This window comes from Pipra filicauda, unplaced genomic scaffold, assembly GCF_003945595.2.
Source record: "Pipra filicauda isolate LSUMZ 115617 unplaced genomic scaffold, ASM394559v2 scaffold336_size1087642_pilon, whole genome shotgun sequence".
Lineage (NCBI taxonomy): Eukaryota > Metazoa > Chordata > Aves > Passeriformes > Pipridae > Pipra > Pipra filicauda.
In genome coordinates this window covers 610,796-623,208 of record NW_024104461.1, presented here as the reverse complement: position 1 = coordinate 623,208, position 12,413 = coordinate 610,796, and the positions used below count along the sequence as shown (strand labels likewise).

The window sequence follows — 12,413 nt, the reverse complement described above, 5'->3', positions numbered from 1 at the left end:
CTGGGCGGTGGCGGAGGTCGGCGCTGGGGCTGGACTGGGGCTGGGCGGCCCCGCCGGGACCGGGGCCGGCCGCGGGGAGGGACCGGGAGGAGCCACATCGCGGCCCGGGCCGCGTTAACCGTTTGTGCCGGTGGGGGACGGGGCCGCTCCGGGACGGGGCTGTACCCGGGGCTCGTTCCGCACCGGGAACGGGCCAGAGCAGCACCGGGTATTCGTTCTGCACAGCGGGTCCCGCTCTGCCCGAGGGGCCGGGCCGAGACAGACGGGGACTCCCCATTGCCCGCCCCGGGGACCAGCCAAGGGACACCCCGCTCTGCCCCGGGGGCACGGCTGCCGGTGCTACCCCGGTACCGCCGGTGGGGACCAGGGGATCCCTTCCACCAGCTGGGGGACGTGGGGACACAAGGGACCCCTTCTACCGTCACACCCGGGGACAGAAGGGACCATGGGACCCCCTCTGCCCTCGCACCTGGGGACCCAGTCCTGCTGTGCCCGCTCGGTCCCCACCCCATGGGCCGGGTGGCACCAGGGCTGAGGGGTTGCAGACAGGTGCTGGGCCCCCCAGGTGACTGTCCCTGCTGGTGGGACAGCAGCAGGAGCCAGGGAGTGGCAGCAGCATGAGCTGGGCAGTGCCAGTCCCAGAGCCCCACACGTGTGTGCAGGTCCTTACACGTGTGTGTGTGTGTGTGTGTGTGTGTGTGTGTGTGCAGCCATGTGTGTGTGCAGCCACAAACACACATATCACAGAATCCCTGAGGTTGGAAAAACCCTCCAAGATCATCCAGCCCAACCTGTGACCCATCCCCACCTTGTCACCAGCCCAGAGCACTGAGTGCCACGTCCAGTCCTTCCTTGGACACCTCCAGGGATGAGGACTCCTCCATCTCCCTGGGCAGCCCCTTCCAGTGCCTGACCACCTTTTCCATGAAGAAATTCTTTCAGATGCCCAACCCGACCCTCCTCTGGCACAGCTTGAGGCTGTTCCCTCTCCTTCTGTCACCTCTCCCACAGCCACCACTTGCTGAGGGTGGGTGGGGAAGGAGGGATGGGTGGCCACAGGCTTCTTCCAAAAATCCACGGTGTCCAGGAGAGCAGGGAGGCCACCCCAGGCCTGGCCAGGCTGTGGGGACCAGGAGCTGCAGGACAGGGAGAGGAGGTGACTTTCTCTAGGGTCAGTGTGGCAGCAGCACGGTCAGACCCTGGGTGGGACAGTTGGGCAGCCAGGGGTGACAGCTGGGCAACTTAGAGCAACATCTGGGCAGCATCTGGGCACCCTGGGGCAACACTGGGGCACTCTGGGGCAACTTCTGGACCTCCTGGGTGATCTCTGGTTGTCCTGGTGAAACATCTGTACATGCAGGGCAACATCAGGGCACCCATAGCAGTGTCTGGGCACCCTGGGGGATGTTGGAACATCCTGGAGCAACATCTGGACACCTGGAGCAACACCCGGACACCCTGGGGCAACTTCTGGGCATCCTTGTTGATCTCAGGTGATCCTGGAGCAACACCTGTACATGCAGGGCAGCACCCAGGCATTTTTGGGCAATATCTGGGCATCCTGAGTGATACCTGTGTACCTCAAGCAACATTTGGACAGCCAGAGCAACATCTGGGCGTTCCTGGGGCAATGTCTGGTTACCCAAGAGCAACATTTGCACCTGCAGGGGAGCATTTGGTCAGCCTGGGCAGTGCCTCAGGGCTGCTGTTCAAGACCTGGGCAACTCACACAACATCTGGACAGCTGGGGGCACATCTGGGCAGTCCCTTGGCTGTGTTCCTGAACACCCTGGGGACACGGGGACACCACAGTCCCCCCAAAAATTCACCTCCAACCCCACAACCGGGCTCCGCTCCAAGTTCTCTTCCTCCCATGGAAATTGCATTCCCGGGAATTCAGCAACAGATGCCCTGACCCGGTGAAATGAACCGGGATAAACACCCCTCGCTGCAAAATCCACAGCACAAACAAATCCCGGTGCGATTCCCCCTCTCCCCGCCCGCAGCGTTGCTATTTTCTCCCGCCCGCCGGCGAGTTGGAAAGGATCCCGTGGAAAACAGCATTCCCGGCCGCTTATAGCACAGCACGTGTGCCGTGAATCAGCGCTCGGGATTCGGGGCTGGATTTGCCGGGAGCGGGAGCCAGCGAGGCCTTGTGGCCGTTCCGAGCAGGAATCCTGAGTCAGAGCTCGGAAATGGCCGGGGCTTTAAAAGGCTTTGCTGATTTTATTTGTTGTGTTTCTTATTTATTTCATTTTATTTATTTATTTATTTACCTTCAATTTTTAGAAAGGAAATGTTTCTCCAGGGGTTGGGGGATGGGATTTAGGGGAGTTTGGGGGGGTGGGGCGTTGGCCCTACTTGGATTTGGGATTTGGAGGTGGGATTAAGGTTGAAAAACTGGCATGTGAGGAAACGATGGGGCTGCTGAAAGCTGCTCTGCACCCCAATCCCAGAATCCAGCCCTGGGAGAACACGGGATCCAGGCAGTCCCCAGGACACCCCAGAACATCCCACATCCCCAGGGCATCTTGTACCTCCAGGGACATGTCCCCATGTCCCCATGTCCCCATGTCCCCACAGTGCCCTGCCTTCAAGGAAAGCCCTCGCAGCAGAGGGGGAAGGAGAAGAGGAGAAGGAGGAAAAGCTTCACCTCGGGGACTTGGGGACCCCAAATTCTGCCCCTTCCTCACTATCATAATTAATAAAGTTGGATAATAATTAACAGTGGATAAAAGTATATGCTGGATAAAAGTAACAGTGGATAAAGCTGGATAATAATTAACAATTGCTCTGCCTGAGCCAGATGTTCCCACTCTGCATGCAGTGGGACTGTGCCCCTGGCCAGGGCCCCTATGCCACTGTCCCAGCACTGTCCCACTGTCCCAGTTCCCCAGTGCACTGTCCCAGTACTTCATCCCAGTTTCCCAGTGCAGTGTCCCAGGCCCCTGGTCCATCCCCCTGGGGCCCTTGGTGGGTGGGCCCAGTGCATTGTCCCCATGCCTGGTATCATCCTGATCATGGAATCCCAGAATGGTTTGGGTGGGAAGGGACCTTAAAGATCACCCCATTCCCACCCCCTGCCATGGGCAGGGACACCTTCCACTACCCCGAGTTGCTCCAAGTCCCATCCAGCCTGGCCTTGGACATTTCCAGGGATAGGGCAGCCACAGCTTCTCTGGGCACCCTGTGCCAGTGTCCCAGACAATAGCTGTGCCCTGGCACTTCCCACCCACCCTGTCCTGCTGACAGCCCAGGTGGGTGAACATCCCAGTGTGCTGTCCCCGAGCACTGTCCCTGTGCCTGGTGCAGAGTCACGGAGCACTGGAGCACTGTCCCACTGCACTGTCCCACTGCACTCTCCTGTCCCACTATTCCTCTCTCCTGTGCTCTATCCCACTCTCCCAGTGCCCTATCCCACTCTCCCATGCCCTATCCTGCTCCCTGTCCCACTATCCCGCTCCCTGTCCCACTATCCCGCTCCCTGTCCCACTATCCTGCTCCCTGTCCCACTATCCCAGTCCCTGTCCCACTATCCCGCTCCCTGTCCCACTATCCCGCTCCCTGTCCCACTATCCCAGTCCCTGTCCCACTATCCCTGTCCCACTATCCCTGTCCCACTATCCCGCTCCCTGTCCCACTATCCCTGTCCCACTATCCCAGTCCCTGTCCCACTATCCCTGTCCCACTATCCCAGTCCCTGTCCCACTATCCCAGTCCCTGTCCCACTATCCCGCTCCCTGTCCCACTATCCCTGTCCCACTATCCCGCTCCCTGTCCCACTATCCTGCTCCCTGTCCCACTATCCCTGTCCCACTATCCCGCTCCCTGTCCCACTATCCTGTTCTCCCTGTCCCACTATCCCTGTCCCACTATCCCTGTCCCTGTCCCACTATCCTGTTCTCCCTGTCCCACTATCCTACTCCCTGTCCCACTATCCCACTCCCTGTCCCACTATCCCTGTCCCACTATCCCAGTCCCTGTCCCACTATCCCTGTCCCACTATCCCTGTCCCTGTCCCACTATCCCAGTCCCTGTCCCACTATCCCTGTCCCACTATCCCTGTCCCACTGTCCGTCCCTGTCCCACTATCCCAGTCCCTGTCCCACTATCCCTGTCCCACTATCCCTGTCCCACTATCCCTGTCCCACTGTCCGTCCCTGTCCCACTATCCCTGTCCCACTATCCCTGTCCCACTGTCCGTCCCTGTCCCTGCAGTTCCGCCCATCCCCGCAAGGCGGCGCCGGCACCGCCCCCCGCACCTGCACCCACTCGCCGGCAGGGGGCGCCCGCACCGCGCTCAGTGCCGGGAGCGGGGGGGAAGGGGCGGGGCGTCCCATCCGGGGAGCGGGACGCTGATTGGAGGGGCCGATGAAAGGCGAGCGGTGATTGGGCGTGGCGCGCTGGGGCCGATGTAAGGCGGGCGCTGATTGGCCCTGAGTGTCCCCACAGGGAGAGGGACCCGCACCGGTGCCGGTGCCGGTGCCGGGGTCGGTGCGGGGCTGGGGCCGGTCCCGGTCCCGCCATGGAGGAGCCGAGCTGCGGGGCGCAGTTCCGCGCCGCCGTTCAGGTGATCCAGGGGCTGCCGCGGAGCGGTGAGTAGGTGGGGGGGGCCGGGGCCGGGGCCGGGCGGCCGCGCCCCCCGGGCGGCCCCGCTGAGCCGTGTCCCGCAGGGGCGTACCGGCCCTCCTACGAGGAGATGCTGCGCTTCTACAGCTACTACAAGCAGGCGACGGCGGGGTGCTGCCAGGGCCCGCGGCCCGGCTTCTGGGACCCCATCGGCCGGTACAAGTGGTAAGAGCGGGGGATGTCCCGGTTGGGTCCCGGCTCGTGTCCCGGGCCGGGTCCTGCTCACCCGCCCGGCCCCGCAGGGACGCGTGGCACAGCCTGGGCAGGATGTCCAAGGAGGAGGCGATGGCCGCGTACGTGGCGGAGATGAAGAAGGTGGCCCAGAAGGTAACGGGGCGGGCGGCGGGGCCGGGCCGCGCTGCCGGGGCCGCCCGTGTCCAGCCGCGTCCCTCCGCAGGTCATCGACACCGTGCCCATGGACGAGACCACGCAGGAGATGTTCCGCTACTTCGAGCCGCTCTACGAGGTGATCCACGACATGCCCCGGCCCCCTGAGTTCTTCTTCAAGAGGAAAGGGGGTGAGTGGGAGCTGCTGCGCTCCGGCTGTGCCCAGCGCATCCCTCCCCTCTGTGCTCCCGTCCTGGCACAGCGCTGCTGCTGGTCCCTGCTTGGGGCTGCACCGGGACAAACAACACCTCTGGGCTCTGCTCTGCCCCGGGGCACATCCTGCTGCTGCTCCCTGAGGGATGGGGGACACCACATCCCACCTGACCCCCCTGCTGTGGCACAGCTGCTGCCAAGGGGCTGTTTGGGCAGCCCCAGACAAGTGTCCTGTTGCGTGACACAGATGTCTCTTCAGTCTGGGCCCTCTCTCTGCGAAACTTCGCAGTGAGAGTTTGAGATTTGGCTTCCAAGTGCCCCTTGGCCCCAATCCCTGTAAACAGTGGAGCAGGGATCAGCTCTCAGGGAGGCTGTGCTTTTCCTTGGCTCTGGCTCACCTCCAGGTCATCTGATGTAAACACCTGGATGGACCAGCCAGTTTTTGCGTGGAGTGGATGTGGAGAAACTGGGATTGAGAAATGGGATTATTTAATCCGGGCTGTGCTAGAGGAGAATCCTTCCCAGCCCTTTCCATGCCTCTGGCCGCTGCCTCGTGCTGGGAGGGTGCTGGGGGCCTGTCCCACCCCTGGCTCTGGGCTGTCCTGGGTGTATCTGACTTGTGAGGAGCACCCAGGGGAGCGAGGGGCTGATGTGGGGGCTCAGAGAGGTGTCAGCTGTGCCGTGTCACCACTGGGTCAGCTCAGCAGGCACGGGAGTTTTCAAGGCATTTTCACAGCGGGTGTGTGAACTGTCAGTGCTTTGGGAGAGCCATGACAAACAGACTCATTCCCTGCCTGTCCCCAGGCTGTCCTGTGCCTGACAGCTCCCTGCTCCCAACAGGGATGCTGAAAACACGCAGCCTGTAAGGCTTGGCTTCAGGGTGGCCTCTCCTTCCCGTGGTACCCAGGTGCTTTGTTCTCCATGTGGATGCTGAATCCCTTTAAAAGGCAAACAGGCTCAGTTTTTCACTGGACTGTAGAAGCTAGGTCTAAACTCCTGGTCATTATCCACTTGGGAGTGTCACTGACAGGTGCCACTGTCCCTTAAATCTAAACCTGGCGGTGCCCATGGAGCCAACGAGCCCAAGGTGGCTGGGACAGTGTGTAAAGCACTGAACTCCTGGAGGTGTGTTGAGTCATTTGTGTTAAAGCTTCCCCCACCCACCTTCAGACTGTGGGATTGCAGCTTTAGTTACCCTGAACCAGAGCAGAGAGGGGATTTCAGAGAGCAGAGCGTGGCAGGTGCCTCCGGCAGGTGCTTTTGGGGGACAGAGGTGAGAGTCTGGGCAGGTTTGGTTTTGTTTGGTTACAAACATCGTAAAGTGGCGCTTGGACCCCAAATCTTGGGTGGCTCCAGATCCCAACAGATCTCCAGTGAGTGGTGCTTTCACCAGAGTCTTGTGAATGTGGCTGGCTGGAGCCGGGTCTGTCCAGGTGCCGTGCTGTGGGAGGTGACAGGACCCTGCCTGACCTTACCCTGCAAGGTCACAGCCTACCCTGGGGAGACATTAGGGAATGGTGACAGTCCTGGAACGGGGCAGCCCTGGCACTAACCCCTGTGTGGGGTGGGGGCTGCCCTTGCCCCTTCAGTGGGCTCTGGGGGTCCTGTGTTCTGCCGTGATGGCAAAGGCAGGTTGGGAACAGCAGAGAAGTGCAGGCAAGGAGCAGCAGGGGAACATTGCCACACACCTGCCTGCCCAGGAGCAGGGATCAGAGTCCTGGGAACTGCTGGAAGCAGGGCTGGGATTAACCCCACAGGCCCCACGGGGCAGTGGGAAGGGCTGGGGCCCCATCAGGAAGTTCTTCTTGGGGTGTTGCTGCCCAGACAAGGCTCTTGCAGCCAGCACTTCTTGCGTGAGGCTGTTTGTTGGGGTGGGTTGTGCCATGGGCCGTTGGCCCTGCCAGGGGACAGGACAGTCACCTGGCAGTGTTTACCCAGCTGTCACCCAGCACTGATCCCTCTGCCTGCTGCCTCGGGGGGGCTCAGGGACAGGGACACCCCTGCCACCTCCGGGTGGTCTGTGTGGGGCAGACCCTGCTGGCTGGTTTAGATCATGTTGGTTCCTGGGCAGCAGTGCTGAGCCCAGCCCAGAGCCAGTGCTGCCAGGACACCACAGCACGTTAATCCTCTGCCTGTTCCCTCCGTGCAGACAGTCGGGAACAGCCAGACGGCCCCTCCCAGGATGTGCCAGGGAGCAGCCCGGCCCCGGAGTGCCCCGAGGATGCCCTGCCCGGGGAGCAGCAGGGCGGGCAGCACGTGCCAGGTTGGTCTCCCTGGTGTGTCCAGCGCCCGGCAGACACCCCGTGGAGGAGGCACTGGGGCTGGGCCTCCACCCATCTGCAGAGCTGTTGGCTTCAGGCACCTCTGCTCCAGCCCTGCCCGTGTTTCCAGGCAAACTGGGGCTCTTCTTGGGTCCCGCTCTCCATGCTGGAGGAACCCTGGGTGTGGGGATTGACTCTGCCTCGCTTGTACCTCTGCAAAGGGGTCTAAACTGCAGGAAGTAGGGGAGGGTGTTTCCCCGTGGACTGGGAAACCATCACCCTGCAAGGTCCATGATCCGTGTGAGGATGTTCTCCCTCGGCTCAAGCCAAGCCCACCCCTTCCTTGGCACTGAGATTCCTGGCTCGGCCCTGGCTTTCCTCACACAGCCCTCATGCACTCGCCCACGGCCGCCCTGTGCCCCCCTCGAGGGGCCCCTGGCTGTGCCCCGGCGTGGGCAGGAGGTGGGCAGGGTGCTCCCTCCGGGGAGGTCCCTCCCGCCGCTTCAGCCTTTCCCCCAGGAGCAAATATGGTCACGGAGCAGCGTCCCGGCTGTGCCCTCCCTGGAGCAGCGGGGCTGGCAGTGCCGGGGAGCCGGGCAGGGTCCCTGTCTGTGTACAGGGCACGCTGCTGCCCCGGGGGCTGGGGGGTTGTATGAACAGGACACTGTGGGCAGGAGAAGGGGGAATTCAGTCCTTGGAATCACAGCCGTGATCTGGGTGGTGTTAACAGAGCCAATTCCCTCCCGCTCCGCGCCTCAGCTTCCTCCTCCTGCTGCCTCCCCCGGTGCACACAGGCTCCTCCTTGTCCACCTGGGGACCTGCTGCCCCTGAGACATGGCCAGAACCCCCTGCCCTGCCCGTGGCTGAGCCAGGTGCTTCCCTTGCAGGAGGTGGGCTGGCTCCTGCCCCCGAGGGGCTTGAGGGCAGCCAGGTGACCAGTGACTCCGAGGGGGACATGTACTGCGACACCCTGGAGCAGGGGGAGCCCGAGAAGGTAACGGGGGGCTGGGGAGCACTGGAGGCTTTGCCAGCTGCCAGCCCTGCCCTGCCTGGGCTGCACAGGCACATCTGCAACTGCTCAGACACATCCCCACACTGCACAGACACATCCCCACACTGCACAGACACATCCCCACACTGCACAGACACATCCCCACACTGCACAGACACATCCACACACTGCTCAGACACATCCCCACACTGCTCAGACACATCCCCACACTGCACAGACACCTCCACGCTGCACAGACACATCCCCACACTGCACAGACACACCCTCACACTGCACAGACACCTCCACACTGCACAGACACATCCCCACACTGCTCAGACACATCCCCACACTGCTCAGACACATCCCCACACTGCACAGACACCCCCACACTGCTCAGACACATCCCCACACTGCTCAGACACCTTCACATTGCACAGACACACCCCCACACTGCACAGACACCCCCACACTGCACAGACACATCCCCACACTGCACAGACACCCCCACACTGCACAGACACATCCCCACACTGCACAGACACATCCCCACACTGCACAGACACATCCCCACACTGCTCAGACACCTCCACACTGCACAGCTCTCCTGGCTCTGCTCAGCACTGCCGTCCTGGGAGCCCAGCAAGCCTCACTGTGTTGGCACCCAGTGCACCTCTTCTTCGTGTCACTCCTGGAGCCTGTTCCCTGTTACCAACGGGAGGCTGAGGAGCCTCCCCAGCCCCCCTCATTTCTTGGTTCTGACTGTGGGGGGCACCTGAGTGAGACCCACGGCCCCACACAGGGCCAGTGCTGCCACTTTGACTGCACTCCTGCCACTCCTCCCTGCTGCTGCCACCTGGTTTGGCACTTGAGGTGTCTACTGTGGACAGGAGGGAGGAAACCCCCCCTCTTTTGCCATCTGGAGCCTGGGCACCTCACTTCCCTCAGGTTCTAGAGCTCTGTCACCTCCCAGACTGGGTGCTGACTGGTGTTACCAGTGGGATTCAGCTTCACTCAGCCACACACCCCCCCACCACGAGGCAGAGAGGGGCACCACCGCTGCCCTGGCATCACCCACCGTGCCCCCCAGCCCCAGGGAGGGCAGTGGGGTCTCAGGGCCCTTCTTCTCCCCCCTCACACAGGCTGGGGGGCCGCAGGGCCTCACCCCAAATGGCATCCAGGCCGGGGCTGAGCCCCTGGAGCCCCATGGTGCTGGGCAGGGGCTGTGGGGCGAAGGCAGAAGACCCGAGGGGAGCAGCAGCACTGACCTCGTAACCCTGGGCTCCCAGAGAGGTGGGTGCAGCCTTGGCCCCTTCCTGCTGCTCCCCCCTGCAGGCAAGGCTGGCCTGGGGGGCTCTGGGGGTGTGAGGGGGGGGCAGGGGCTGCCACCACTCACAAGGGACCAAGTTTGGCTCCAGCACCCAGGGGTGGGTCATCTGTAGCTGCAGGAAGCCCCGAGTGTCCCCTCTAAGCACCCCTTGGTCCCCAAGTGTGGTGGCTTTACCCCTGCAGGACGCAGCCCCTCCGCTGCCTGTTCCTCACAGTGGTACTAAATTGTCCAAATTTGGAGAGTGTTCTGCTGGCCTCTCCAGCAGCTGGGCAGGGATAGAGGATTCCCAGCTCCCCCTCTATCCAGCTCCTGCCAGTGGTCCTGTGGCTCCACTGGTGACTTTGGATGTGGTGGTGCCAGGGGTGAGCTCTCCCCAGGAGGGTGGGAGGTGAAAACTGGGCCCTGTGCCCCTGGAGGTCTTGGGGACACCGTGTTACTGTGGTGCCACCCACCACTGCTGCCAGTGTCTGGGGGGCACCACCTGTGCTGTGGGGAGGGGACAAGGAGCCTCCTGCCACCCTCTGTGCTGTCCCCAGATGCATTTGGAGCTTGCTGCTCCAGGGTGGCACTGCAGGGCTGGTGTCATCACCTTGCCTGGGCACAGCCACCTGTCTCCCATGTTACTGTTCCCACAAACTGGGCTGCTTGACCTTGGGAGTGAAGCTGTACCGAGGCTGATCTGGCCAGGCTGGGCTGTCCCTGGGTGCTGCTCTCAGGGGGTGGCAGCGAGTCCCTGCCTGTGCCCCGCTCACAGCACAGACTGCCCAGGGCCTTCCAGGCTGGTTTGGGGCCCGAGGGTGGGCGGGGAGGCAGCTTTACCAGCGAGGGGTCCTGCCTGGTGCTGGGTGTCCTGCCTGTGCCGGGTGACACAAGGTGACCCATGTGCACCACTGCACCTGCCACATCAGTGGGCTGGAGGTCACCCACTGCCACCACCACTGCTGGGGGGGGCCATGGTGGCCCGCGTCCCTGGGGACAGCCCCAGTGCCACAGGACTGTGGGGCTGCTGGGCTGGGCTGGGCTGGGGGCAGCCGTGGTGTGGGCAGCGTGTGGCACTCCATGGGAGCCATTACCTGCTGCCAGTGCAGGGTGGGCTGTGCCAGCTCCGGGTCTCCTTGGGGGGCTCGAGGCAGTGCCCAGCCTGCCCTGCCACCCGTGTGCCCGTCTCTGTGCCCCCAGATCCCCGGGCCACCGCGGGGGAGCAGGACCTCGGGAACACCGCCGAGCTCAGCCCGGAGCTGGAGGCCCACGTGGCCAGCGCGGTGCAGGCCCTGCAGGAGGAGCTGCGGCGGGTGCGGGAGCGGCTGAGCCGGCTGGAGACGCTCACCTGGGCACAGGTACCCGCCGCGGGGCCGGGACACCACCCCGGGCCGGCAGGGCTCGGCTGGCCCGGGTGGCCCAGAGGGCAGGGACACCCCGGGGTGTGGTGGCACCTCCCGGCAGGGCCGAGGCTGATCTACCCCACAGTGCAGGCAGGGAACTGCTGCTGCCTCATTCCCACCGGCCCTCCCTCCATTCCTGCTGCTCCCCATCATTCCCACCGCTTCCCATCATTCCCACTTCCCTCATCATTCCCATTTCCCCCGTCATTCTTATTGCCCCTGTTATTCCCACTGGCTCCCCATTTCTGTAGCCCTCATCGTTCCCATTGCTCCCCTCATTCCCATTGTCCCTGGGGTCCTGGCCCAGCTGTGCCATTGGATCCCTCACAGGAGCCCCACATGGGCTCCCTTCAGCCCCTTCCCTCCCTGTCCCGGGGTGCAGGCACTGGAAGGGGGGTGCCAGCCCCACCCGCACCCCAAACCCTGTCCTGTCTTGCAGGGGGACACGGCTGGGACAGACCCCGACCCGGCACTTGCTCCGCAGGTGAGTTGGGGGTGAGGCAGCACTGTGGGGTGGCCCTGCTGTCTCACCACCCACCCCATGGCCCCCAGGGGCCTGGAGACACAGCGGGGGGCAGGTGACATCCCTAGGGACATGTCCCCAGCCTCCAGACACCAGGGACGGTGCTGATGATCTCCAGAGGAGGGATGTGAAGGACCACCAAGCAGTGGAGGGCTGGGGCAGGGGGGTTTGGTGACCTCTGTCCCCCCCCCCGCTCCACTTTCTGTCCCTCACCAGGTGACGTCCCCGTGGCCCCTGACGGTGTCCCCCCGCACGCTGCTCTTCCTCGCCACCTGGCCCTTCCTCACCCAGTGGCTGCTGCGCCGCTGGCAGGGCAGGAACAGGTGACCAAGAGGTGCCCGCCACGGCCCCGCTGCCACCCCATCCTACCCCATCCATCCCGCTTGGCACCAGCCGGGGGAGCTCCGCGGACCCATCGCATCACCAGCCACGGGGGCTCCGCGGGCGGGACCCACCCCGGGCGGGGGAGCCCCCGAGAGCCACCAGCGCCACCACTGTCACTCAGGGCCAGCCCCGAGGGGAGCGGGGCCGGGATCGCTTGGGATCCACCCGGGCTCTGGGGGATCCCATCCACGCACAGCCGGACCAGCCGCCCGGACACGGCGGGGCGCTGGGGCACCATCCGAGCCTGCCTCGATTAAAGTTGCCTTTTCGGTGCAGCCCCGCTGCCTGTGCCCTGTGGGGGGAGGGGATGGGGCCCCGCGGCCTGGCCTGGCCACACACTGTCCCCAAATGGTCACACACTGTCCCCAAATGG

General features: G+C 63.6%; 1 protein-coding gene across 2 annotated transcripts; it reads left to right on the top strand.

The window, feature by feature from the left end:
- Positions 1-4,484: 4,484 nt before the first annotated feature.
- On the top strand, positions 4,485-12,315 carry ACBD4 (acyl-CoA binding domain containing 4). 2 transcript variants are annotated; one of them, XM_039384041.1, is made up of 10 exons: positions 4,485-4,595; positions 4,674-4,794; positions 4,872-4,956; positions 5,027-5,147; positions 7,319-7,432; positions 8,318-8,424; positions 9,564-9,714; positions 10,931-11,088; positions 11,573-11,617; positions 11,873-12,315. In XM_039384041.1, the coding sequence occupies exons 1-10, from the start codon at positions 4,526-4,528 to the stop codon at positions 11,981-11,983; spliced, it is 1,083 nt and encodes a 360-aa protein (XP_039239975.1). In that variant the 5' UTR covers positions 4,485-4,525; the 3' UTR covers positions 11,984-12,315. The 2 variants fall into 2 exon arrangements, with proteins under 2 accessions (XP_039239975.1, XP_039239974.1); XM_039384040.1 differs by lacking the exons at positions 8,318-8,424; positions 9,564-9,714 and having other exon boundaries at positions 4,526-4,595.
- Positions 12,316-12,413: the final 98 nt, after the last annotated feature.